The 22,954-nt window shown below is 62.0% G+C and overlaps 2 protein-coding genes across 3 annotated transcripts in view; one reads left to right on the forward strand and one right to left on the reverse strand.

Annotated features, from left to right (window-relative positions):
• Nucleotides 1-22,954, reverse strand: part of CHLSN (cholesin) — a gene marked incomplete at its 5' end in the record, with an annotated part of 70,659 nt that overhangs the window by 33,291 nt on the left and 14,414 nt on the right. The window lies entirely within an intron of this gene.
• Nucleotides 9,180-12,711, forward strand: GPER1 (G protein-coupled estrogen receptor 1). The gene is made up of 2 exons (XM_080673398.1): nucleotides 9,180-9,320; nucleotides 10,892-12,711. Exon 2 carries the CDS (start codon nucleotides 11,375-11,377, stop codon nucleotides 12,482-12,484), a length of 1,110 nt encoding a protein of 369 aa, XP_080529524.1. The 5' UTR covers nucleotides 9,180-9,320; nucleotides 10,892-11,374; the 3' UTR covers nucleotides 12,485-12,711.

The raw sequence follows: 22,954 nt of genomic DNA on the forward strand, positions 1-22,954 counted from the left end.
CACGGAGCCCAAACCTGGAAGTGACTCCAACGTCCTTCAAACAGCAGATGGACAAACCAGGGCTACGCCCACAGCCCAACACGGCTCAGCAGTCAGGCTGGGGCCGCCCTCCGGCCAGTCTGCGTGGCGCCGAGAGAGGAGCGCCAGATGCCCTGCGCCACCTTTACCTCGGCCAGGTCACGCCCCAGTCGCGGCGTGGGCACAGCCACGTTCGAGACGTGGTGACGCATCAGGCCGCTCGGCTCCTAGCTCAGGGAGCCAAGGGCCTGCCCTGGAAGCACTGACGCAGCCAAGACCAGAGGCACGAAAGAGCCAGAGGACAGGGAGGGAGGGAGGAGCTGGCCAGAGGGAGACTGGCCCTCCCCACCTGCCCACCTCGGCCCTGCCCCCCACCCCGCCCCACAGAAACCACCCATCCTGTCCCGTCACTCAGCCAGAGCTCTTGCGTGCCCCCCTCCTCAGTCTGGGGAGTGCTCCTGGGTGTGGGGCCCACGCTCCCTAGAGCTGGTCTAGTCTGAAAGGCGCTGCAGCCAAGAACACAACATTCTCTGGCTTTGGCTCAGGAGCTCCCAGGGGACCGGACGGCCGGGGCAGCCCTGCTGCGACTCAGGAGGCCCCAAAGCCCTGGATCCAGGCCTGAAACTGGCCGGACAAGCGTGGGATCTGCGGCGGAGGCTCAGCCCAACTCCCGGGGACCGAATCAGTAGGACCGCTTCGGCTGGAGTGAGCACCGGCCTCCAGGGCCAGCGGGCTTGATGAAGACCCCGTGGCCACATGTACAGTGGAGCACACCTCCCTGTAAGAACCCGCAGTCTCACTTGGGTTCACCCCGAACATCTATTTAGAAAAGCCTAAGTGACCGTCCGACCAGTAGCTATGACGCGCACTGACCACCAGGGGGCAGATGCTCAACGCACAGGCATGGAAACATGGAACAGACTGATGAATCTCAGAGGAAAGGGGGAAAGGGGGAGGCCGGGAAGAGATTAACCAAAGATCTTATATGCATACTAGAGGCCCAGTGCACCGATTCATGCACCGGTGGGGTCCCTCGGCCTGGCCTGCGGAGATTGGGCCAAAACCAGCCAGGTGCATAGATGGGTGGGGTCCCTCAGCCTGGCCTGCGGGGATGGGGCTGAATCCGTGCACCGGGCCTCCGACATCCCCCAAGGGGACCTGGATTGCGAGAGGGCGCAGGCCAGGCAGAGGTGCACCGGCCTCTAGTTTAAGTCATAAAAACCTGTGTGCTAATATTTACAGTAGTTGTATTCATAACGGCCCAACGTCACTCAGCGGGTGAGCAGATAAACCAGCATGGGACATCCACACGGTCCCAGGCTGCCCAGCACGAGGCTCTGACACGCATCACGGCGAGTCTCTGTGCACAGTGCCAAAGGCCACGCGTGTGGACATTTGGGAAAGTCAGATACAGGGACAGAAAGCAGCGCTGCGGGCCTGGGGGGGAGGACACAGGACCTGTGGGTGCCTCCGTGACTAGATGCCTGTGTGGGACACACCCACACCAGCAAGCTGTGCTGCGTGTAAATTATCGTCGTCGTCGTCAATCCTCACCTGAGGATGTTTCGTCATTGGTTTTTAGAGTGGGAGAGGGTAAGACAGAGAGAAACATGGATGTGAGAGAAATCCATCGACGGACGGCCTCCTACATGAGCCCTGACCAGGGCCCAGGCTGGGGAGAAGCCTCCAACCCAGGTACATGCCCTTGGCTGGAATCGAACTGGGGACCCTTTGGTCCGCAGGCCGATGCTCTATCACTGAGCAAAACCAGCCAGGGCTGCATGTAAATTTAGAAAACGCACAGGTTCTCGGGCCAAACCGTCCAGGGTTAGGCCGGGATGCTGTCATTTCAACCGAGCGCCCCGCTGTCAGGGGGTCTGCCCCGTCCCCGCAGTGTCTGATGAGCTCCCACGGAGAGGCTTCCATCAGCACCGGCTCCTGGGGAGAACTCAGCAAGCCTGCTGATGTCACCAAGGCCCCGCCTCCCGGGAGCCCCCCACCTCTGCCCTGGCTGCTGCCTCCCGGACCGGAGGGAAGCCGGTCAAGGCCAGAGAAGCCCAGGGTATGAAGGAGCCAGGAAGGGGGGTGGAGAGTGGACTGGGGACTAATCCCATTATCTTCCCAAGTGACATCCAGAAGTGGTGGAGAGCAGAGAGGTGGCCAGCACGGCGGACAAGGTGCCTGCCAAGCCCCCCTGGGCGTCACCCCGGGCTCCTGGGGTCCGGCCTGTCCCAACTGAGAGCTGGCCATGGGTGAGAGAGGCCGCAGCAGGACTGGGCATGCAGGAGGGCAGAGAGCCGTGCCTGGCCCCACCCTGGGCCAGGTGCTTGTGCGGCGCTGCTGTAAAGGGGGCTGCGATCCGGGTTTAGTGACCCACAGTGGCCAGCAGGTGGGTCCTGTCTGTGGACCCTGGGGCCATGGCCTGTCACCATGGTGGGGGCAGGAGGAGACGCGGTCCAGCTGGACCTCCCCCAGCAGGCCCCTCGCCTCCGGGGAAAGCGCAGAACAAGGCCAGAGGCAGTCTGCAGCCTGCCATCGGGCTGAGGCCAGGCCAGGCCACGCGCGTCTCCGTCCACGGGGGTGCCCTGCGCTGAACACGTCAGTCAGATGGCAGAGCTGACAGCCACAGGCGCGGGGGGGTGGGGGCGACAACAGTGCCCAGGAAGCGCTGCACCGCGGCGGCTGCGGAGTCCGGACACGGGGACGGCCTAATGCTGTTTCCTGACCAGCCGTCAATGCCCCCAGAAGCGCCTTCCGATTCGCCCTCATTAAGGAGACATTGCAAATGGCTTCCTCTCGGCCCGGCCACTCGTCTTAATTAATTCCGCGCTGCTCACGTCCGGCCACCGCTCACCTAACACAGGCAGATGGACACCATCACCCCGCAGCAGCGTGGGTCCTGCCTGTGCGGCCTGGGACGCAGGTCGGTCCAGGGAGCGGGTGCCCGTGACGCCGTCCCCCTACAGCCCAGTTCAGAGGGTGAGGCTCCCCTGGGATCAAGGGACTGTGATGCGGGAGCCCGGACTCGCAGAACCCAGACGCTGCCCCAGAGGAGATGGGCATGGTCTGCGAGGAAGGAGAAAGGACTCTGGTGCCACCGAGCGGAGCGGGTGACTCGTGGCCACACACGGCTGGCGGCTGCCTTGTCAGACACGAGGTCCAGCACCCTGGGTGCTGGTGAGAGGGCGCCGCCGTCCTGCCCACGTTACACGCAGCCCTGACACGACCGTGCCCGGCCCAGGCCAAAGCCTCGAGGAACAAGACGAGCGAGGCAGTCCCCCGGGATGCTGCTCTGGCTCCCACATGCCACCTCGCACGACACAGCACGGAAAGCCCACAGCAACACCCAACAGCCTGTGGGCGTGAGGACCGGGCTCTCAGACAGTCCAGCCGCCGCGCCGGGGAGAGGCTGTTCGCCCTCGCTGCCCCCGAACCCGGGTCTGCAGCCTGGCCGCCCACCCGCCGCAGGGACCCGGGCTGCCCGCAGACAAGGCGAAGAGGCGGTGGAGCCAGACGCCCGAGTGTTCCCGTAGAATTACGTTTCCCATCTCACTGCCTTCAGTTTCCTTTGAGTAAACCGCAAAGCTACCTCCCAGCCTCATCTGCTACTTAGTTAGTTTAAGGAGGGGTGTGGGGGGAGGGGGAGAGAACCCCCAGTCACCACTCGGCTCCAGTAACCCTGTGGTGCCTGCTGCAGCCGCTGCTGAGAGGGCCCCCCACATGTCCTGGGTCCGGTACCCCAGCCGCGTCTCTCCGGCGGTGGAGGACGCCATTCCTCGCAGGGCGTCATCGCCAGGTGCGTGCAGGTCTGCGTGGCTGTGTCCCAGTGAGCTTGGCCACTGGACTGTTCAACTTGACCACCTCACCCGGGGCTGCGCCAGGCTGGGGGGCCTGGCCATGTTCCTCTTGGACCTCACGGTCACCAGTGTGCTGCCAACGCTGCTCTCGCTCACCGTCGCCACCCGGCTGGACAGCCTGGCCACCACCCACCTGGGCTGTGCCGCCCTCTCCTTCCTGTCCAACGCCTGCTCCTTCAACGCCCAGGGCAGGCAGCTGGCGGCGCTCTTCACGTTCCTGCCACGCAGCCCCATCCTGTCTCTGCCCGGCCACCCGGGCGACTCCGAGGCATGCGGGGGCCTGGCGGCCCTGGGGGGCTGTGCCCCTGGCAGCGGTGGCCCTGCTGGGCGTGCCCGGGAGCTGCACAGGACCGTCCTGTGCCAGCTGGACCTGCCGACCGCCTGGCCGCGTGTGAAATCGTGAAGGCCGGCCTGGGCTTCGGGCTCGCGCTCACCCTGGCGCTGGCACTCCTCACCCTGCTGGTTGCCCAGCGGGCCTGGTGGGCTGCTCCGCCCCCGAGGGACCCGGGCTCTGCCCACCCGGCAGTGCTGGCCATCGCCCCGACCACGTTCTCCTGCCGCCTCCTCCACAGCACGGTGCTCCTGCAGCGCCCACAGCCTGGCCGCCACCCTCCACCAGCCCTGCAGGCGGGCGCTGTGGACCCTGCCAGGGCGGCTCTGCCCCGCCTGCCGCAGCAGAGAGGCCAGCGTCGGCGTCTCCTCAGCCAGGAGGTGCTGAGTCGCCTGCCTGCAGTGAGGGATGGGGCTTGCGGAAGCGCACACCTGCCGTGGGGGGTCGGGACCCTCTGTCTGGGAGGCACCTACTGAAAACTAGCTTTCTGGCATTCAGCCCACTTGGTGCAAAAATGCGACCCCTTGACCCAAACCAACACCCACACCCTGCAAGTCTGGGACGGGGAGCCTGGGGAGCTGGTCAGGGGGTGGGAGCTGGCTGGGAAGGGCTGACCTGCCCCAACCGATGACGAGGACGGCATCCCGAAGATAAAGACATTACTCAAATGAGCTGGGGCCATATCAGAACCCTGCCCTAACTCACGGCTGCCGAGAGCAAGGAAGGGCTGTTGTGTGGTTTCCCACTGGTCGTCGCAGGTCTGAGCAGCCACCCACTGGCCTAGAGCAGGAACGTAGCTGGTGTGGCGCAAGGCGCATGGCCCCCAAGCCTGGCGGGCGCTCTGGGCGGCCCTGGGAGCAGCTGTTCCAAAGGCCCCTCCTCCACCTGCAGCACCTGCAGAAAGGCAGTCACAGGAAGCGCAGGAGCACCAAGCCCGGCAGCAGCCTTATTCCGAGGCGCACACACGCTCCTTCCTGCTGGGCACACCCCGAGTTTCCTGGCTGAACAGAGACAGGCGGGAAGGCACCGCTGACTGGGAACTGCCCTGGAGAGCCCAGCTCCTCTACCAGGACGTCAAGCCTACACTGCACATCCCTGCCCAGCACCGGGTGGACACGCGGGCCAGGCCTGGTGCTTTTCCCGTGGCCCGTGTCCACCATCCTGAGGCCACACGAGTACTCACGGTGCTAAGTCCCAGTGCCCCCACCAGCCCGCACCCTGCTGTCCCTGCGACCTCGCCTCTCCCAGCGCGCCCACCCTGCAGCTGGAGCCTCAGCGGCAGCCCCCAGGCTGGCTTCCTTCCCTGAGCCACACGCACCTGCGGTCCCTCCATGTCTCTGAACGGCAACAGCTGGTACCCCACCGCCTGGATGTGTGTTTAATGAATGCTTTAACGTCAACCTGCAAACCGAGGACAGACACGGGCCGGCGGGAGCCCGCTTCTCCGCGTCTACATCTGCATCCCCCTTCTGAAGGAGTTGGGTCTTAGCCATTTCAGTGGCCTCTGTCCGTACATTAAAATATTAAATGCTTCCAAAAGCTCCCCTTGTACGTCTCCTTTCTCTGCTCACACATTCACGAAGCCTTCACCATAAGTATGCGGCTGAGGTCGGCTCACAGCAGGCCCGCGGTGAGCAGGAGGCGGGAGGCAGGGCTGGAGGGTCTGCAGGAGGAGGCCCTCCCAGCAGGAGCGTCCGCACAGCCAGCCAGCACCAGGCAGACGGGAGCCGCTCCTTCCCAAGACGTGGTCATCTTTATTAGAAGCTGAACCATTCTCCTGCCGGGTGTCTGACCTTGACTGCCTTCTGAAGGGCACTGCGTGGGCTCGGCAGGCAGACCAGCAGGACCTCCTGAGAGCTGTGGCTGAGCTCCGATCGCCAGGCCTCCCTGCTCTGGGGTGAGACGTCCCGTGTGGCTGGTGGGCTTGGACCGCAGGCCAGCCCTCCACAGCCCGGGGCTCCCCTCGCAGCAGGCTGTCCCCAGCTCGGCCCCAGGACTTCACGCTTTGCGGGCGCAGACCCAGCCCAGGACCCCCCTTTCTCTCCAGGGCCGCCCCTCAGTGGGCCATCACCCAGGGCGGCGGGACAGGCCTGGGAGGGGGCGCTGCCTAGGGTCTGAAGACAGTCGTCTCTGCTCTGTGACTTCCAATGGTTCCCTCCTGTGACTCGTGCGTGGCCAGGAGTGGAAGGGCCTGAATTCTTTATGAAACCACAGCAGCAGGTGCCCTCGTCGGGCTGGTTCCAGAAGTACAGGGGCTGCTGGGAGTGGCTGCGCGAGGCCTGAAGCGCAGATGTGCCGGCCCCGTTCCTAGGCCTTTCAGCCGAGAGAGCAGCTCGGGAACCAGCCACGGAACGAGCTGTCGGCTCTCGGACCTTCTCTCCCTGTACACTGAGCCCCACATGGGAGCCGCGAGGTGCCTGCTGCTGGGGTGGACGGACGGTCGGGAGACGACAGTGCCACGTCCCGGCTCCTAGGCCCAGCTGCCGGCCCGGCTGGCCCTGCAGGGAGGCACCGCGTGACTGGTCCAGTTCCCCGCACGGAGGATGGGAGCTTTGGAGGACGAGCCAGGACACAGCTCCGGGCCAGAGAACTGTAGCACACGCAGGACCCGGCTTCCGCCCGGGGGCTCTCCAGCCCCAAGAACACAGACCATAGACCTTAACGTTAAGGGCGTGCGGGAGGCAGCCAATCCATGATCTCCTCATCACTGATGCTCCTTGCTCTCTGCCCCTGCCTTCCTCTGAAATCAATGGAAACATATTTTAAAAAGAAAAGGGGGGAGGGGGACACGTCCTGTGTGGCTCTTGAGGCCCTTCCTGAGGACACAGCTTTGGCGATCGTGTAAGGTGGGGCCGGGACCAGGACCCTGGATTTTAGCCTGACATTCTAGAACATCCTGCCCATAAACACCCCGGGAACTGGATGGTTCCCCCAGGGCAGAGCCTGGTGTGCGCCACCCGTGTGAACTCACACGGACTCACCTGGGCCCCGTGGACTGCAATCCCAACGCCGCCGTCCCTCCCACTCCCAGCTCTGGGTGGGCTGAGGGTCACGCAGCCACCCCGTGCTCCAGGAGACGGGGCCCAAGACCTGTCCGCCCCAGTTCAGCTGATTTCAGCTTCAAGCACAGAACTGGGGACCAGCCACAGGGCCACCACCCCAAAGGGAACCCACGGCAAATGCGAAGGCACAGCAGCCTCTGGAGCCGCCAGGCAGCGCTGGGACATGCCAGGGAGCGCAAGTGGCAAGCAGCTATTTTAAGGGACATGTTTGGCTATTTCAAGGTTTGGCTTCACATTATTTACTTAGCTGCAGAAGAAGCTGGACTTTCTCGGGGCTCCCTTCTCTAAATGGTGGCTCAGGCGGCAGCGCTGAGACCGCCTTGCGTTGCTGCGGCCAGAGGTGTGCCTACAATCAGACCGTCCCTGCGCGACCGCGTCCCTCGGAGGGTTAAGAAGCTCATACTGGAATCACGCTGGGGATCCAAGGCTGGAAGGGACCCGATGTCAGTGCTTTTCCACAGAAATGCATGCAGAATTCTCTGCTGAAAAATAGGTTTGTGTTTCCCAGAACCTGTCTCTGAGAGATGGTGGTTATTATCGTGCAGAAGGCCTCCCAGCTCATCTGCAATCGACCCGCGCAAAACAGGAAGCTTGTGGCACTCACTCTGGCCGCCTGGGGCTGCAGGACTCGCGTGCCCGTGCCTGTCAGGCCCGGCATCACGCCTAATGGCCTGCGTCCCTGGGAAGCACGCGCGGCCCCGGTGCTGGCGCTGCAGCAACCTGATGTATTCGTGCTCAGTAATGCAAAAGATCACTCAGAGTGCAACCTCCCGGTTTCAACAAGCTGCAACGGTAAAAAAAGACACCAAGCAGGAAGTATAAGACCCGTTAAAAGGCGATGTTTACGAAACTGCCTAATGCGGCACAAGCAGCCTGCACACGAGGGCCCTGCAGTCCCTGTGCCCTGACCCCCACATGCCTGGACGTCTGGGCCATCGGCCACCTGGCCCCGCTCTGCCAGCCCTTCTCCGGGTACAATGCTGACCACCAGTAGGTGGGCACTGGGAGCCGGCGCTACCTCTATCCTGGTCACTCAGGCAGGCGTGGGCAACAGGGGCAGGCGCGGGCCGAGGTGGGACGAGGTCTCAGGTCTGCCATCGTCACCGGCGGGACAGGTCCGCACAGGTGGCTTGGGAGCACGAGGAGGGGGAGCCGAGACATGGCTAACGTCGAAAGGAGAAAAACAAATCCAGTTCCTCATATACTTGCCAAGATACCTGCTATCTCTTGAATTTTAATTTCTTTCTGCGAATGTCTATGCAATTCCCAGGTTAAAGTCTCTGCATAGCCCTAACGGGTTTGGCTCAGTGGATAGAGCATCAGCCTGCGAACTGAAAGGTCCCAGGTTCAATTCCGGTCAAGGGCATGTACCTTGGTTGCGGGCACATCCCCAGTAAGGGGTGTGCAGGAGGCAGCTGATCGATGTTTCTCTCTCATCGATGTTTCTAACTCTCTATCCCTCTCCCTTTCTCTCTGTAAAATATCAATAAAATATATATAAAAAAAAAGTCTCTGCATATAATTCACATACTATCTCCAAGCTGAGAACATTTAGTGTTTAGTTTTAAGGCCAGTCAGTTGCTAAAACAAGCAAGAATATTTAAAGTTTCAACCAATGGTGATGGGTTATTATCTAAAGGACAAACAAAACCTACTTACAATCCCTTCGTAAAAAAAATTGCATCAGTGGGGAAGGAGGCAGTGGAACTGAAGCCTGAGCTGCCTGCCCGTGTGGGAGGAGAAAGGCCGGCAGAAAAAGGGTTAACCTGGCCTTCTCGGAGGGAGGCCGTCCAGCAGAGGGAGGCTGCCCAGCGTCCAGAGCCCAATGGGCGGCCAGCCCCGGAGCCTGCAGATATAAAGGCTGCTCCCAGCTGCAGCAGCGACGCTTCGGCTTCCGTGACGACGACGACAGGCACCTCCGCTTCCACGCGGCCCAGCCTTCCTCCGCGTGCAGCCAGCGGCCGAGCACAGTCCCCGAGGCTGGCCAGGAGCCCTCGGAGGACAGGGGGGTCTGCGCAGAGGGCCACGGGCGGGGCGCTGGCTGCGGCACAGGTGAGTCTGCCTGGGTTCCTGGATCTGCCTTCAGGTGGGTGGGCAGCCCACTGTGGGTGACAGCTGGGCACGGGTACGGGTAGACTGGGCACCAGCTGGGGCCAGGGGCACGAGGCCCCCAACCTCTAGGTAGAGCCACGCTCCATGGGAGAAAACCCCAACTCAGCCCTCACGATGTCCGTGTGACTCAGAGGCTCGGTGTGCGGGCTGCACCCCAACTCTGTCCCGTGTCCCAATGAGGACCGGCGCCCGCAGGACAGGCAGCGCCCCCAGCCCCGCCGGCCAGCACAGCCCTCCGTCCTCCTTTAATGAAAACGCTCGCCCGCCCCACAAAGCGCTGGTGACGGACATCCCTTTACAAGGGTGCGAGCCTGGGGGGTCTGACAGAACGCGGCCTGGCTTCCCTGGAGTGGACAAGTGGGAGCCCGCCCAACGGCTCACTCCGTCCAATGCTCCCCCCCTTCAGCGGGCACTTGTGGCCAGCCTGGTGGGGACGTGTCAGCAGCAGGTCGGCCCCGTCCCTGCACCTCCTCACTAGACACAGCCTGGGCGGAGGCTCCCTCGCAGCCTGTGACGATGCAGGAGGAGGCCGGTGCCCCCGCGCCCCACTCACCTCACGCTTCCCCCTAAGAGCCACCTAAAACGTCTCAGGATTCCCACGTTTAAAAAGCAGGGCCAACAGCCTGGGCAGTTTTTACAAAGAGATGAAAGAGGCTCTAGAAAAACCTGACTAAAGTCACAGGTGTCGACCCCGCCACGAAAAGGGTCCTGAGCACAGTGCCTGGCCCGGACGGGGCCTGCTCTTTCTCTGGTCTCACAGCATCTGCAGGCAGTAGGTCTAGGGGTGTCTCTCTGGGCTGGCAACACTTCAGAACGGGTGCCTGACGGCCTCCTGGGGCTAAATGAAAACTCAAATAAAAACAGTTCAAATCCATTTTAATGGGACCAGGCGGTGCCTCTGGGCTTCTCTGCCCTCCGGCGGACGCCTCCCTCTCTGGGTGGGGTCGTCCTGTGTGCTGTGGGGCCTGCCCACTGCCAGGGGCACTCCTCCGCACTGTGACCTAAGACCGCACGCAGCCGACCCACAGAGACCTTGGGGGGCCAGTGAGGTGCAGCTCAGACCCAAGCCCGTGTCCACAGAGCTGCCCCGTCAGCCAGCAGCGCGGCCGCCAGCCCCGCAGAGCCGCCGACCGGGCGGCTGCCTTGCCCACGTCCCAGGTCACCGAGTTGCTAGGTTACAAACAGCATTACAGAACACATTAGGTGTGACAGTAATTGTCAACACACTGAATAAAATTTCAATAGTACTCCCTAAAACAATCACCATTTTTATTCCTTATTTTGTCTTCCATGCCATGTTATTAAAAAAAGTTTCGGCATCTAAACTTAGTACGAGGCTTAGCAAAGAAGCGAGATTTCTTGGGTCACTTTCCTGTTAGAGAAGAGGTTCTACTCCCGTCTCCCCACGGCGCCCGGGACCCACTGTCTCTCAGAAAAGCTGGGTTTTTCCCTTCTCGCTTATTCCTCTTTCCAACAGCTGCCAAAATAAATCTTCTCTCCTCTCCTGACAGACAGTAGTTTTCCTAAGATTTCCAAACCCGTCTCCGCATTACCTCACAAGCCAGCCATTCGCCCATCAGAGGCTCCTGGGTGAGGCTGACTCACTGTCCATCCGCAGCGCAGAGCCGTCCGCAGCGGGAGCCCTCGGGGGAGGCGCCGACTCCTCTGCCTCCGCTCAGCGGCACTGTCCTCCCGGAGACACACCTGCAGGGAGCCTCCCGCACCCACAGGGCACCTGGCCTGCAGAATGACGGGTGCACTGCGGCCCTCTGCTCCCAGGTGCCTGCGGGAGCGGGTAGTGCAGAGCCCGCCGCGCCCCTCCTCCGGCAGAGCAGACTGCTGCCGCCAGGCTCCTGCTGACGGCTCCGAGTGACCATCGCCCGGCTCACTTCTGAGGACAGCACCTTCCTTTCTGAAGATGGATTTGCTGCTTACAACGGGTTTCCGAGAGCCTTGCGGCAGAGCCTGAGGCCGCACATGGTGGAGGTGTGGGCATGACTTCCCGAGCGCCCGTCTCTGGCATGGAGACCGACCCCGGAGCCTACGACGGCACCCCCGTGGCGCTCAACCTGTCCCGCGCGCTAGCCGGCAGGGCGCTGGCAAACCAGACAGGCGAGCTGGCGGCACAGCCGCACCCGCAGTACGCCATCGGGCTCTTCCTCTCCTGCCTCTACACCATCTTCCTCTTCCCCATCGGCTTCGTGGGGAACATCCTGATCCTGGTGGTGAACCTCAGCTCCCGCGAGAGGATGAGCATCCCCGACCTGTACTTCATCAACCTGGCGGCGGCCGACCTCATCCTGGTGGCCGACTCGCTGATCGAGGTGTTCAACCTGGACGAGCAGTACTACGACATCGCCGTGCTCTGCACCTTCATGTCCCTCTTCCTGCAGATCAACATGTACAGCAGCATCTTCTTCCTCACCTGGATGAGCTTCGACCGCTACCTCGCCCTGGCCCAGGCCATGCGCTGCGGCCTGTTCCGCACCAAGCACCACGCCCGGCTCAGCTGCGGCCTCATCTGGATGGCCTCGGTCTCCGCCACGCTGGTGCCCTTCACCGCGGCGCACCTGCAGCACTCCGGGGACATCTGCTTCTGCTTCGCAGACGTCAAGGAGATCCAGTGGCTGGAGGTCACCTTGGGCTTCATCGTCCCCTTCGCCATCATCGGCCTCTGCTACTCGCTCATCGCCCGCGTCCTCATCCAGGCCCACAGGCGCCGGGGCCTGCGCCCGCGCCAGCAGAAGGCGCTCCGGATGATCTTGGCCGTGGTCCTCGTCTTCTTCATCTGCTGGCTGCCCGAGAACGTGTTCATCAGCGTGCACCTCCTGCAGCAGGCGCAGCCAGGCGCCGAGCCCTGCCAACAGTCTTTCCGCCATGCCTACCCGCTAACCGGCCACATTGTCAACCTCGCAGCTTTCTCCAACAGCTGCCTGAACCCCCTCATCTACAGCTTCCTTGGGGAGACCTTCAGAGACAAACTGAGGCTGTACATGGAGCAGAGAACAAGCGTGTCGGCCCTGAATCGCTTCTGCCACGCGGCCCTGAAGGCCGTCATTCCAGACGCCGAGCAGCCAGAGGTGAGGTTCAGCAGCGTGGCGTGATGGTGAGCTTCTCCCGCAGACTCAGCACCGCCCGGGCGAGGGCACGGACGGGGTCAGGGCATGCCGGGGCCTCTCCCAGCTGAGTGCTGCCACCTTCGGGCTCTCAGGCACCCGCACCCGCCGTGTGCTGCAGAGCTGTGCCACCATGGCGCTCCCGACGGCAGTCCTGCATGGCCAAGGGCCTGGGACTCACGTGGCCCTCTCTGCGCAGACTGTCTCGCAGCAGCAACAAGGAGGGCGCTTTGGCGGAGTGCCTCGTGTCAGGTAGCTCGCCAGGAGTCTGCCCCTCGGGGGAAATGGAGCCTGAGGCTGCTCTGAGCTGGCAAGGCCCTGCCCCCCCGCCCCCGCCCGGGGCCGTACTCTGCGTGCGCACCCAGTGCCCTTGGTCCCCAGGTGAGTGAGTGACACCTGTGCGCTCAGGCGGCCTGGCGCCTTCGCTCTCTTCCATTCCATCTGGACGCAGCGTCTCTGCAGCAGCGAGTGGAGTGGCCCTGAGGGCGGCCCTGGCACACGGCGAGCCGCTCCAGCGCGCGGGGACAGTGGGAGCAGTGAGGACGCCGTGAGAACAGTTCTGGTAAAATGTAAAGCGGTGACACCAGTGGTAGCCGGCACTGCTCAGCTCTGTCAATAAGACGCCTGTGCTGGTGCCTCCAGGTTCTCGAAGCAGCTCCCTCCCGGGGCGGGTGGGGGCTCACGGAGCCCCACCAAGTCCCCTGCGTGACGCGGCTCCTCACTCACGTGAGAGCTCTTAGAGGCCAACATCTCAACGCAGCCCCTGGACACAGCGGCCTCTCTGGGGGTCTGACCCCTGCTGCACCATCCTTGGGCGGAATGTTCCACGCGGCCTCACTCTTCTAGAAGGTTCTGGCTGTCAGCACAAGCACAACCCGCAACCCTGCAGGGATAGCTGCAGCTCCGGGCAGTCAGCGAGCCCGCAGGCGGGGTCCCGAGAAGTGGGCAGGCCTGTCCATCAGGCGGGATGGGCCCCGGGACAGCAGCGGGGACCCCACAGGCTGCGCCGGATGCACTGAATCGGCACCAGCTTCTGGGCGGGCAGGAGTGTGTGCTCACGCCTGCGGCTGTAGCTGTCACACACCCAGAAACCGTCACCTCTCCAACAGATCTGACTTCTCCGTTGAGCAGGGGTGTGGATCCTGCCTGGAAACGCCAGCTGAAAAGCCAAGGGAACGCAGGTCACCAGACCACTGACCCTAAGGGTCCCCCGGTGGCCTCCACCGAGAGCTTATCGCGGGGCGCCAGCTGCAACTCGAGGTGACTAGAGCCCCCTGGGCGGCAGGGTCCTTGCACACAGCGCCTGTGCGCCCCCAGCCCCCCACAGCTATGAATGAGCTGGTCCCGGGCCATGTCCCGCGCTGCGTCCCCTGGGAGGAAGGGGCTGTCCCGAGGCTGTGGTTCCCATGGCCCCTGCACAGGCTCTGAAGGAAACCAGCTGCGTGGACTCCTCTCACTGAGCCGCCACCTGGATCCAGGTGAGTCGCCCAGTCCCCAGGAGACCTGGGTCCTCCAGGGAGGTCACAGCTTCAACCAACAAGAGACGGGGGACATCCTCCTGAGACCCGGTCCAGCGCAGAACACTCCGTCCCTGGCCAACAATGTGGCATTTTTCTTTGCTGACTCAAAAATGCAAACGGCCAGGAACCAAGAAAGCCCCAGCAGGCCACTGTCTCAGAGGGCACTGGTCTCATCGAGCAGCTCCTTCCAAGAAACGGGGTTAAATGCAAAAGATCCTCCCGCCGCCACAGTAGAGCTCTCTCCCAGAGCGGCGTCGGGCTGCCCCGAGGGGCAGACTCCTCAGGGCTCCCCGAGTCCCTTTCTAAGTCCCCCGAGTCTCACAATTCCACCCCCACCCGACCCCAGGCGAGGGCGGCTCGGACAGCACATGTCCAATCCCCCTTAAAGCCGAGCGTCTAAAGGATGGACTCCCGCCCTGGCTGGCTGCTCAGTGGATAGAGCGTCGGCCTGCGGACTAAAGGGTCCAGTGTTCGATTCTGGTCAGAGGCACATGCGCGGGTTGTGGGCTCGATCCCCAGTAGGAGGCGTGCAAGAGGCAGCCGATCAATGATTCTCACCCATCACTGATGTTTCTATCTCTCTCTCCCTCTCCCTTCCTCTCTGAAATCAGTAAAATATATTAAAATAAATAAATAAATAAATAAGAGGATGGACTCCCACACCAACCTCTGGCAGGAAGCTCAAAATAGGGCCAAAGCACGGTGTCCCGAGGACGCTGTCCTCACCGCTCTCGCCCCGACCCAAGGCCCGAAGAGCTGGGCTCTGCGCTGCCACCTGCCGTGGGAGCCCACAGGACCCCTCATGGGATGGGAGAGAAACGGGAGCCAAGAGTTAATGCGAGGACCTGGAGGAGTCAGATTCACAGAGACAGGAAGTAGGAGGGCGGGAGCCAGACAGTCTCAGTTGGGGAAGATGAGAAAGTTCTGGAGACGGCGGTGGTGACGGATGCACAGCCAGGTGAATATGCTCACTGCCACTGAACGCTACGTCTACAAACGGCTAAAAGGGCCCTGGCCGGTGTGGCTCAGTGGATAGGGCGTCGGCCTGCGGACTGAAGGGTCCGGGGTTTGATTCTGGTGAAGGGCACATGCCTGGGTTGTGGGCTCGGTCAGATGTGCAGGAGGCAGCCAGGCAATGATTCCCTCTCATCACTGATGTTTCTGTCTCTTTCTTCCTCTCCCTTCCTCTCTGAAACCAGTGACAATATATTTAAAGGAAAAAAATGGCTAAGGGAGTTCATTTTATGTTGGGTGCATTTTATGATAATAAAAGGAAAAAGTGAGAATAGGACTTTGCCTATGCAAGGGAGCAGTGAGAGGCTATGGACGGACGCTCAGGGGGAGCCCACCGCAAGGTGCTCAGTGGACAGAGTTTCGGGGGGAGCCCACTGCAAGGCGCTCAGTGGACAGTTTCGGGGGGAGCCCACCACGAGACGCTCAGGGAACAGAGTTTTGGGGGGGAGCCCACCGCGAGGCGCTCAGTGGACAGTTTCGGGGGGAGCCCACCACGAGACGCTCAGGGAACAGAGTTTTGGGGGGGAGCCCACCGCGAGGTGCTCAGTGGACAGAGTTTCGGGGGGAGCCCACCGCGAGGCGCTCAGTGGACAGAGTTTTGGGGGGCCTCTGGGCTGGGCACAGGAGGAGCAGCTGCAGCCGAGTTGCTGGGGCTGGTGAGGGCAGGAGGCTTGTGGGGTCTGACTCCACAGCCAGATGCTCCTTGGAACCCCAGGCTTTAGGAGCAGCAACACGAGCCAAGACTGATCCACAAAACTGCTCGTTCCCAACGCACACAGCACCCCACCGCTCGGTGCTGGGCGACCCACAGGTGCTTGTTCCAGCCGTTCCTGCTGCTTCACATCCCCTCCTGGGGCCCCCGGTGCCCCCACTGAGTGTCCCGAGGCGCCCCCCCGCCCCCGCTGCCCTGTGTGAGCGTCTACCTGCCCCAGCCCTTCCCTGAAGTCATGTGAAAGCAGCGCAATCGAGCCCGATGACAAGGACTCCTCCCACCCAGTGCCAGTCCCCCCGCTGCCAGGAGCAGAGCCCCCAGGGTTGGACCGGCTCTGCCCGTAGCCGGATAGGATTAACGCTAAGGTGAGGTCAGCAGGCGAGCCAGGAGGGCATGCCTGCCGCTTCCAGGTCACCTCCTGCCAAGGGCGGCCGTCGGCCCTCGCTCGGTCTGTCCCCTGCCCCAGAACAGACACGCAGGGCGCAGGGAGAGGGCTCCCTCGGACCCTGCAGCGGGTCCCCGGACAACTCATGATCAGCCGTCCCAGCCGGCCCCTCCCCTCTGGACTGTGGGGTCCATCTCCCGGCGACAGGGGTCAGCCTCCACATCGGTCTCAGGCCCTACTTCCTGGTTCATTCCCAACATCTGCTGAGCCATCTGGCACAGGAGCCCTGTGCCCTGGGGGGGGGGGGGGGGCACCTGCCCCATCCCAGGTCACGGCTGGTGCCCGCAGTCACAGCGCAGGCCCTGCCTGTCCAACCTCCTGCCTCCAGGCGGCGCCGAGCGAGGTGGGACGGCAGCGCGGTCGCCCCGAGGCTCCGATTTTAGCTCCCAGGGTGTTGTGTCTGAGCACACACACAAGCCGGCCTCTGCTGCCGGCGGGTGCGCCGACGCCACGCTGTCCTGGCTGCTCGAGGTGCAGGCGGAGGGGGCCGTGCAGACGAGAAGGGCCCCGGCCCCCACACGGCCCACAGGACGCGAGCTAAACTGGACGTATTTATGCTCGAGCAGCAGGAGGTGAGCTCTGTGCCTGGGAAACTGCTTCAAAGCAGCCACTGTTTTCCCAGCTGTGGCGCCGGCGCCTGGGAAAGCTCGTCATTCCACCACAAAAATAATCCGGAGCTGAGCAAGCAGCTGCCTCAGCTCCCACTCTGCATCTCGGACCCGGAACTGGAGCTGCCGAGTCCGCTGTTGGACAAGGCGGGGACTGCCGCTCCTGAGCTGAGGGCGCGTCACCGTGAAGGAAGGCTCCCCCCCACTCCCGCCCCCCCCCCCAAGTGCGCGTGGTGTCGCTCCCGCACCAGGACCCCCCACCCAGGCTCCACGGAGCAGGGCAGTGGAGACAACCCAAGACGCACTGCCCGACGGAGTCACGGCAGGGCAGCCGGGAGCACGGGCACTCATCCCGAGCGGCTCTGGGCACGACGCCCCCGGCTCTAGGAGGCCCATCGACACCCCCACACCACGACCAACCATTTCAGGCAGGACACCAGCGACACGCCCCCTCTCCTAAAGCACGGAAAACAGACTCGCTCAGGCCAGGGGCCCCGGCTCTGCCACAGCCCTGGAGGTGCAACTCAAGGCAGTGGGGACCCCCTGCCCCCAGGGCCTCTGGGAGCACTGCAGACGGACGGGCCACCTAGACCCAGTTCCTTCTCAAAAAAGACCAAAGGACTAAAAACAGGGAGTCTTGTTACCTCGGGATTATCTGTGAGCGCGGAGAGCCAACGTGCTTACACACGGACACCCGCCCTGCGCTCCCGCAGCCAACCGCTCGTGACCCCGCGCTGCGGTTTCACCGTGGCACCTTCTCCACTGCCCAGGAGGCTGCTTCAGACCAAGCTGAGCACCCCGGCACCGAGCCTACGGGACGCGGCTCACCTGGGTGGGGAAGATGCTTCCGCCGGAGCGGAGTGGAGCGGGAAGGGTGTCAGAGGCGACCCCGGGCCTTGCTTTCCTGAACTCCCCCGTCGTCACCTGGGCTGTCCTGTCCGCCAGGAAGCAGGGGCTGCCTCTCACCGTGAGGCCGTTTCATCCGTGTGTGGTGTCCCCAAACCTGCCCGTGCGCACACACGCCTGCCCATGCACACACGCCTGCCCATGCACACACGCCTGCCCGCGCACACACGCCTGCCCGCGCACACACGCCTGCCCGCGCACACACGCCTGCCCGCGCGCACATGCCTGCCCGTGTGCACACACGCCTGCCCGCGCACACACACTGAGTCATTGTGAAGGCGGCGTTTATTATGTACCTTTCATTTCCAAAACTGAGTTATCGGCTGTTAGAGTGCACATGCATTTGGGGACACCGCGTTTATCCCGTTAGAGTGAGCACACGTTTGGGGACACCGCGTTTATCCTGTTAGAGTGAGCACACGTTTGGGGACCCCGCGTTTATCCTGTTAGAGTGAGTACACGTTTGGGGACACCGCGTTTATCCCGTTAGAGTGAGCACACGTTTGGGGACACCGCGTTTATCCTGTTAGAGTGAGCACACGTTTGGGGACACCGCGTTTATCCCGTTAGAGCACACGTTTGGGGACACCGCGTTTATCCCGTTAGAGTGAGTACACGTTTGGGGACACCGCGTTTATCCCGTTAGAGTGAGCACACGTTTGGGGACACCGCGTTTATCCTGTTAGAGTGAGCACACGTTTGGGGACACCGCGTTTATCCTGTTAGAGTGAGCACACGTTTGGGGACACCGCGTTTATCCCGTTAGAGTGAGCACACGTTTGGGGACACCGCGTTTATCCTGTTAGAGTGAGCACACGTTTGGGGACACCACGTTTATCCTGTTAGAGTGAGCACACGTTTGGGGACACCGCGTTTATCCTGTTAGAGTGAGCACACGTTTGGGGACACCGCGTTTATCCCGTTAGAGTGAGCACACGTTTGGGGACACCGCGTTTATCCCGTTAGAGTGAGCACACGTTTGGGGACACCGCGTTTATCCTGTTAGAGTGAGCACACGTTTGGGGACACCGCGTTTATCCTGTTAGAGTGAGCACATGTTTGGGGACACCGCGTTTATCCCGTTAGAGCACACGTTTGGGGACACCGCGTTTATCCTGTGTGAGTGAGCACACGTTTGGGGACACCGCGTTTATCCTGTTAGAGTGAGCACACGTTTGGGGACACCACGTTTATCCTGTTAGAGTGAGCACACGTTTGGGGACACCGCGTTTATCCTGTTAGAGTGAGCACACGTTTGGGGACACCGCGTTTATCCCGTTAGAGTGAGCACACGTTTGGGGACACCGCGTTTATCCCGTTAGAGTGAGCACACGTTTGGGGACACCGCGTTTATCCTGTTAGAGTGAGCACACGTTTGGGGACACCGCGTTTATCCTGTTAGAGTGAGCACATGTTTGGGGACACCGCGTTTATCCCGTTAGAGCACACGTTTGGGGACACCGCGTTTATCCTGTGTGAGTGAGCACACGTTTGGGGACACCGCGTTTATCCCGTTAGAGTGAGTACACGTTTGGGGACACCGCGTTTATCCCGTTAGAGTGAGTACACGTTTGGGGACACCGCGTTTATCCTGTTAGAGTGAGCACACGTTTGGGGACACCGCGTTTATCCCGTTAGAGTGAGCACACGTTTGGGGACACCGCGTTTATCCCGTTAGAGTGAGCACACGTTTGGGGACACCGCGTTTATCCTGTTAGAGTGAGCACACGTTTGGGGACACCACGTTTATCCTGTTAGAGTGAGCACACGTTTGGGGACACCGCGTTTATCCTGTTAGAGTGAGCACACGTTTGGGGACACCGCGTTTATCCCGTTAGAGTGAGCACACGTTTGGGGACCCCGCGTTTATCCTGTTAGAGTGAGCACACGTTTGGGGACACCGCGTTTATACTGTTAGAGTGAGCACACGTTTGGGGACACCCGCGTTTATCCTGTTAGAGTGAGTACACGTTTGGGGACACCGCGTTTATCCTGTTAGAGTGAGCACACGTTTGGGGACACCGCGTTTATCCCGTTAGAGTGAGCACACGTTTGGGGACACCGCGTTTATACTGTTAGAGTGAGCACACGTTTGGGGACACCGCGTTTATCCTGTTAGAGTGAGCACACGTTTGGGGACACCGCGTTTATCCTGTTAGAGCACACGTTTGGGGACACCGCGTTTATCCCGTTAGAGTGAGCACACGTTTGGGGACACCGCGTTTATCCTGTTAGAGTGAGCACACGTTTGGGGACACCGCGTTTATCCCGTTAGAGTGAGCACACGTTTGGGGACACCGCGTTTATCCTGTTAGAGTGAGCACACGTTTGGGGACACCGCGTTTATCCCGTTAGAGCACACGTTTGGGGACACCGCGTTTATCCTGTTAGAGTGAGCACACGTTTGGGGACACCGCGTTTATCCCGTTAGAGTGAGCACACGTTTGGGGACACCGCGTTTATCCTGTTAGAGTGAGCACACGTTTGGGGACACCGCGTTTATCCTGTTAGAGTGAGCACACGTTTGGGGACACCGCGTTTATCCCGTTAGAGCACACGTTTGGGGACACCGCGTTTATCCTGTGTGAGTGAGCACACGTTTGGGGACACCGCGTTTATCCCGTTAGAGCACACGTTTGGGGACACCGCGTTTATCCTGTGTGAGTGAGCACACGTTTGGGGACACCCGCGTTTATCCTGTTAGAGTGAGCACACGTTTGGGGACACCGCGTTTATCCTGTTAGAGTGAGCACACGTTTGGGGACACCGCGTTTATCCCGTTAGAGCACACGTTTGGGGACACCGCGTTTATCCTGTTAGAGTGAGCACACGTTTGGGGACACCGCGTTTATCCCGTTAGAGTGAGCACACATTTGGGGACACCGCGTTTATCCTGTTAGAGTGAGCACACATTTGGGGACACCGCGTTTATCCTGTGTGAGGCTGCTTCGGCACACAGCCACTGGTCCTACAGTGTTTTCCTGCAAATGCTGCCTCTCTCCCGTCTTCTCTGTCCTCTCCTCACTCCTTTAAATGTGAGTTGGGTCTTCCGTCTCGTAGCTTCTCGGATTTTTCGCTTCCACGCCCACTGTGCACATCTCGGGGCATCTGTCCCGTCCTCCCGCTTCTGACGCTCTTTCAGCCGCGTCTAACCCACCCCTCACCTGTCAGGTCACGTCCCTGGTCCTAGTTTTGCTTCACTAGTTCCCTGGACTCCCTTTCCACTCTGCCGTCTCCTTTCCCATGGGAGATACAGAACGCAGCACGCCTCCACCATCGTACAATCCAGTCTCAGATCGTCCGACCGCTCACCCACTGTCCGCTGCCTGCAGGGTTTCCTCCTGCGGCTGTGGCCGCTCTTCAGGAGAGATGCTCCTGGGAGTGCCTAGGGGGGGGGGGCGGGCTCAGTTGGAAAGCCCATGAGTTCACTGGTCCAAACTGGTGTGGCTTTGGGTCTGGTTCCGATATAGCTGTGGGCCTGGGGCTCTGTGTGGGAGACTCTTTCACACACACACACCCCCCCCCTCCGCCGCCCCCAGAGTCCTGCTATGTCTGCCGCGGGCAGCACTTTCTCATTCCCATTGGAAGGCGGCGGGAGGGCCCTGCATCCTGGGAGCGGTGGAGGGCTGTTTGTTTGGGGCCAAAGTCACACACAATGGCCCACGGGAAACGTGCTTCCGAGGGAAAGCTGTCGGTCAGAAGGTGTGTCTGCGAGCCAGCAGAGAAGACAATGCTGCTCAGGACGGTGAGAAACGGGCGCCACAGTGGCAGGCAGCCGGCGCGGCCGGTCAGCGAGATGGCAGCGGGCACCACCGCGAGCCGCCCGTTCACGGTCCCACAGGCCCAGGCGCGGGGTGCGGGGTGCGGGCACTCCTTTCCCGCAGACGCAGCAGCGGGAGCGCTCCGCTGTGAGACACTGGGCTCCGGGCCGCGGTGCCGTCGCAGGTGGAACCAAATCCTGGCTCCCCGCCCGTCCCCCGTCTCCTGTGTCTGCTCTCCGGTACCCGGTCACGAGTGACTCAGAAGCACTGACAAACACCGCTCTCTGAAAGCACATTTTGCCGAGTCACTTTCTGCGGACCACCAGGAAGCCGGGCTCACAAATGCTCCCTGGCCGCCGGCTGGGCCGTCAAAGCTGGGCCGTCAAAGCCGGGCCGCGCGGGGCAGCTGGGGGGCGGCTGGGGGGCGGCTGGGGGGGCGGCTGGGGGGACAGCTGGGGGGCAGCTGGGGGGCAGCTGGGGGGCCGGCTGGGGGGGCGGCTGGGGGGCGGCTGGGGGACGGCTGGGGGCGGCCGGCCCGCCGGGGATGCTGCCTCTCCTGTGCTGGCAAAGCTGCTCAGCTCCCAGCTCTTTGGCGCTTCTTCCGGCTTAACAATGAGCCCAGAGCCCGTTCCAGTCCGGGGCACACCGCCCGGGCAGCCTGCCAGCCGACCCTACCTGTCGCCCCAGCCCCCTGGGCTTCCGAACGAGCTCCTGGAGGAAGACAGGGTATCACACACGGGCAGGGCCGGCACACCACGGCAAAGTGGACCCCGCAGGACAGCCCTGCCGCCTGAAGCCAGAAAATACCCCAAGACCAGCCTGCCCCGCCGTTTCTGGTCAGTGAAGCCACGCCCACATCGCCAGGGCTGCCGCCTGTCCTGACCCCCGACAAGGTGGCTGTCCGCTCCCAAACGCGAGTGCGGACCGAGGCCTGAAGCACAAGTAGGGACGTGCCACGTGCTGGTGGCGACTCGGGCGATGGTCTTGCGCGATGGTGGGGAGGCTGAGGGTAACGCACAGCCGCTCAGGAAAGCAGGTGGCAGTTTCTCGTGAAACTATACGCACGCACCAAACCACGCACAGCGCTCCTCCGAGAGAGGAAACGCGCCCACAGCTGTTCACAGCAGCTTCACTCGCAGAAGGCAGGCCCTGGGAACAGCCTGGTGCCCTCGGTCCTGGGCGAGGGGCTGTAACGGGGGCAGAGGGAGCGTGGGTGACGGAGCACTCTGCACCTTGGCTGCCTGTGAGGGTTAGTCACCCGCATTTGTGACGGACTGTACAGCAACACCCCACGAGGACCCCCCTCACATGCCCGAGCATGCACGCACAAGCACCCCCACACGCATGCACGCAACACGAGTGGACTGTGAATGAGTCTGGGGTGGCACCCATGTCCACTTCCTGGCTTTGATACCACAGTCTGTTACCAATGGGGGAACTGGGCCAAGGGCACCGGGACCTCCTATAATTGTTTTGCAACTTAACTATAATC

Source organism: Plecotus auritus (assembly GCF_963455305.1).
Source record: "Plecotus auritus genome assembly, chromosome: 6".
NCBI classification, from domain to species: Eukaryota; Metazoa; Chordata; class Mammalia; order Chiroptera; family Vespertilionidae; genus Plecotus; species Plecotus auritus.

Bases quoted from the DNA above. Each gene is read 5' to 3' on its own strand.
- GPER1 (XM_080673398.1), top strand. From the start codon at position 11,375: ATGACTTCCCGAGCGCCCGTCTCTGGCATGGAGACCGACCCCGGAGCC.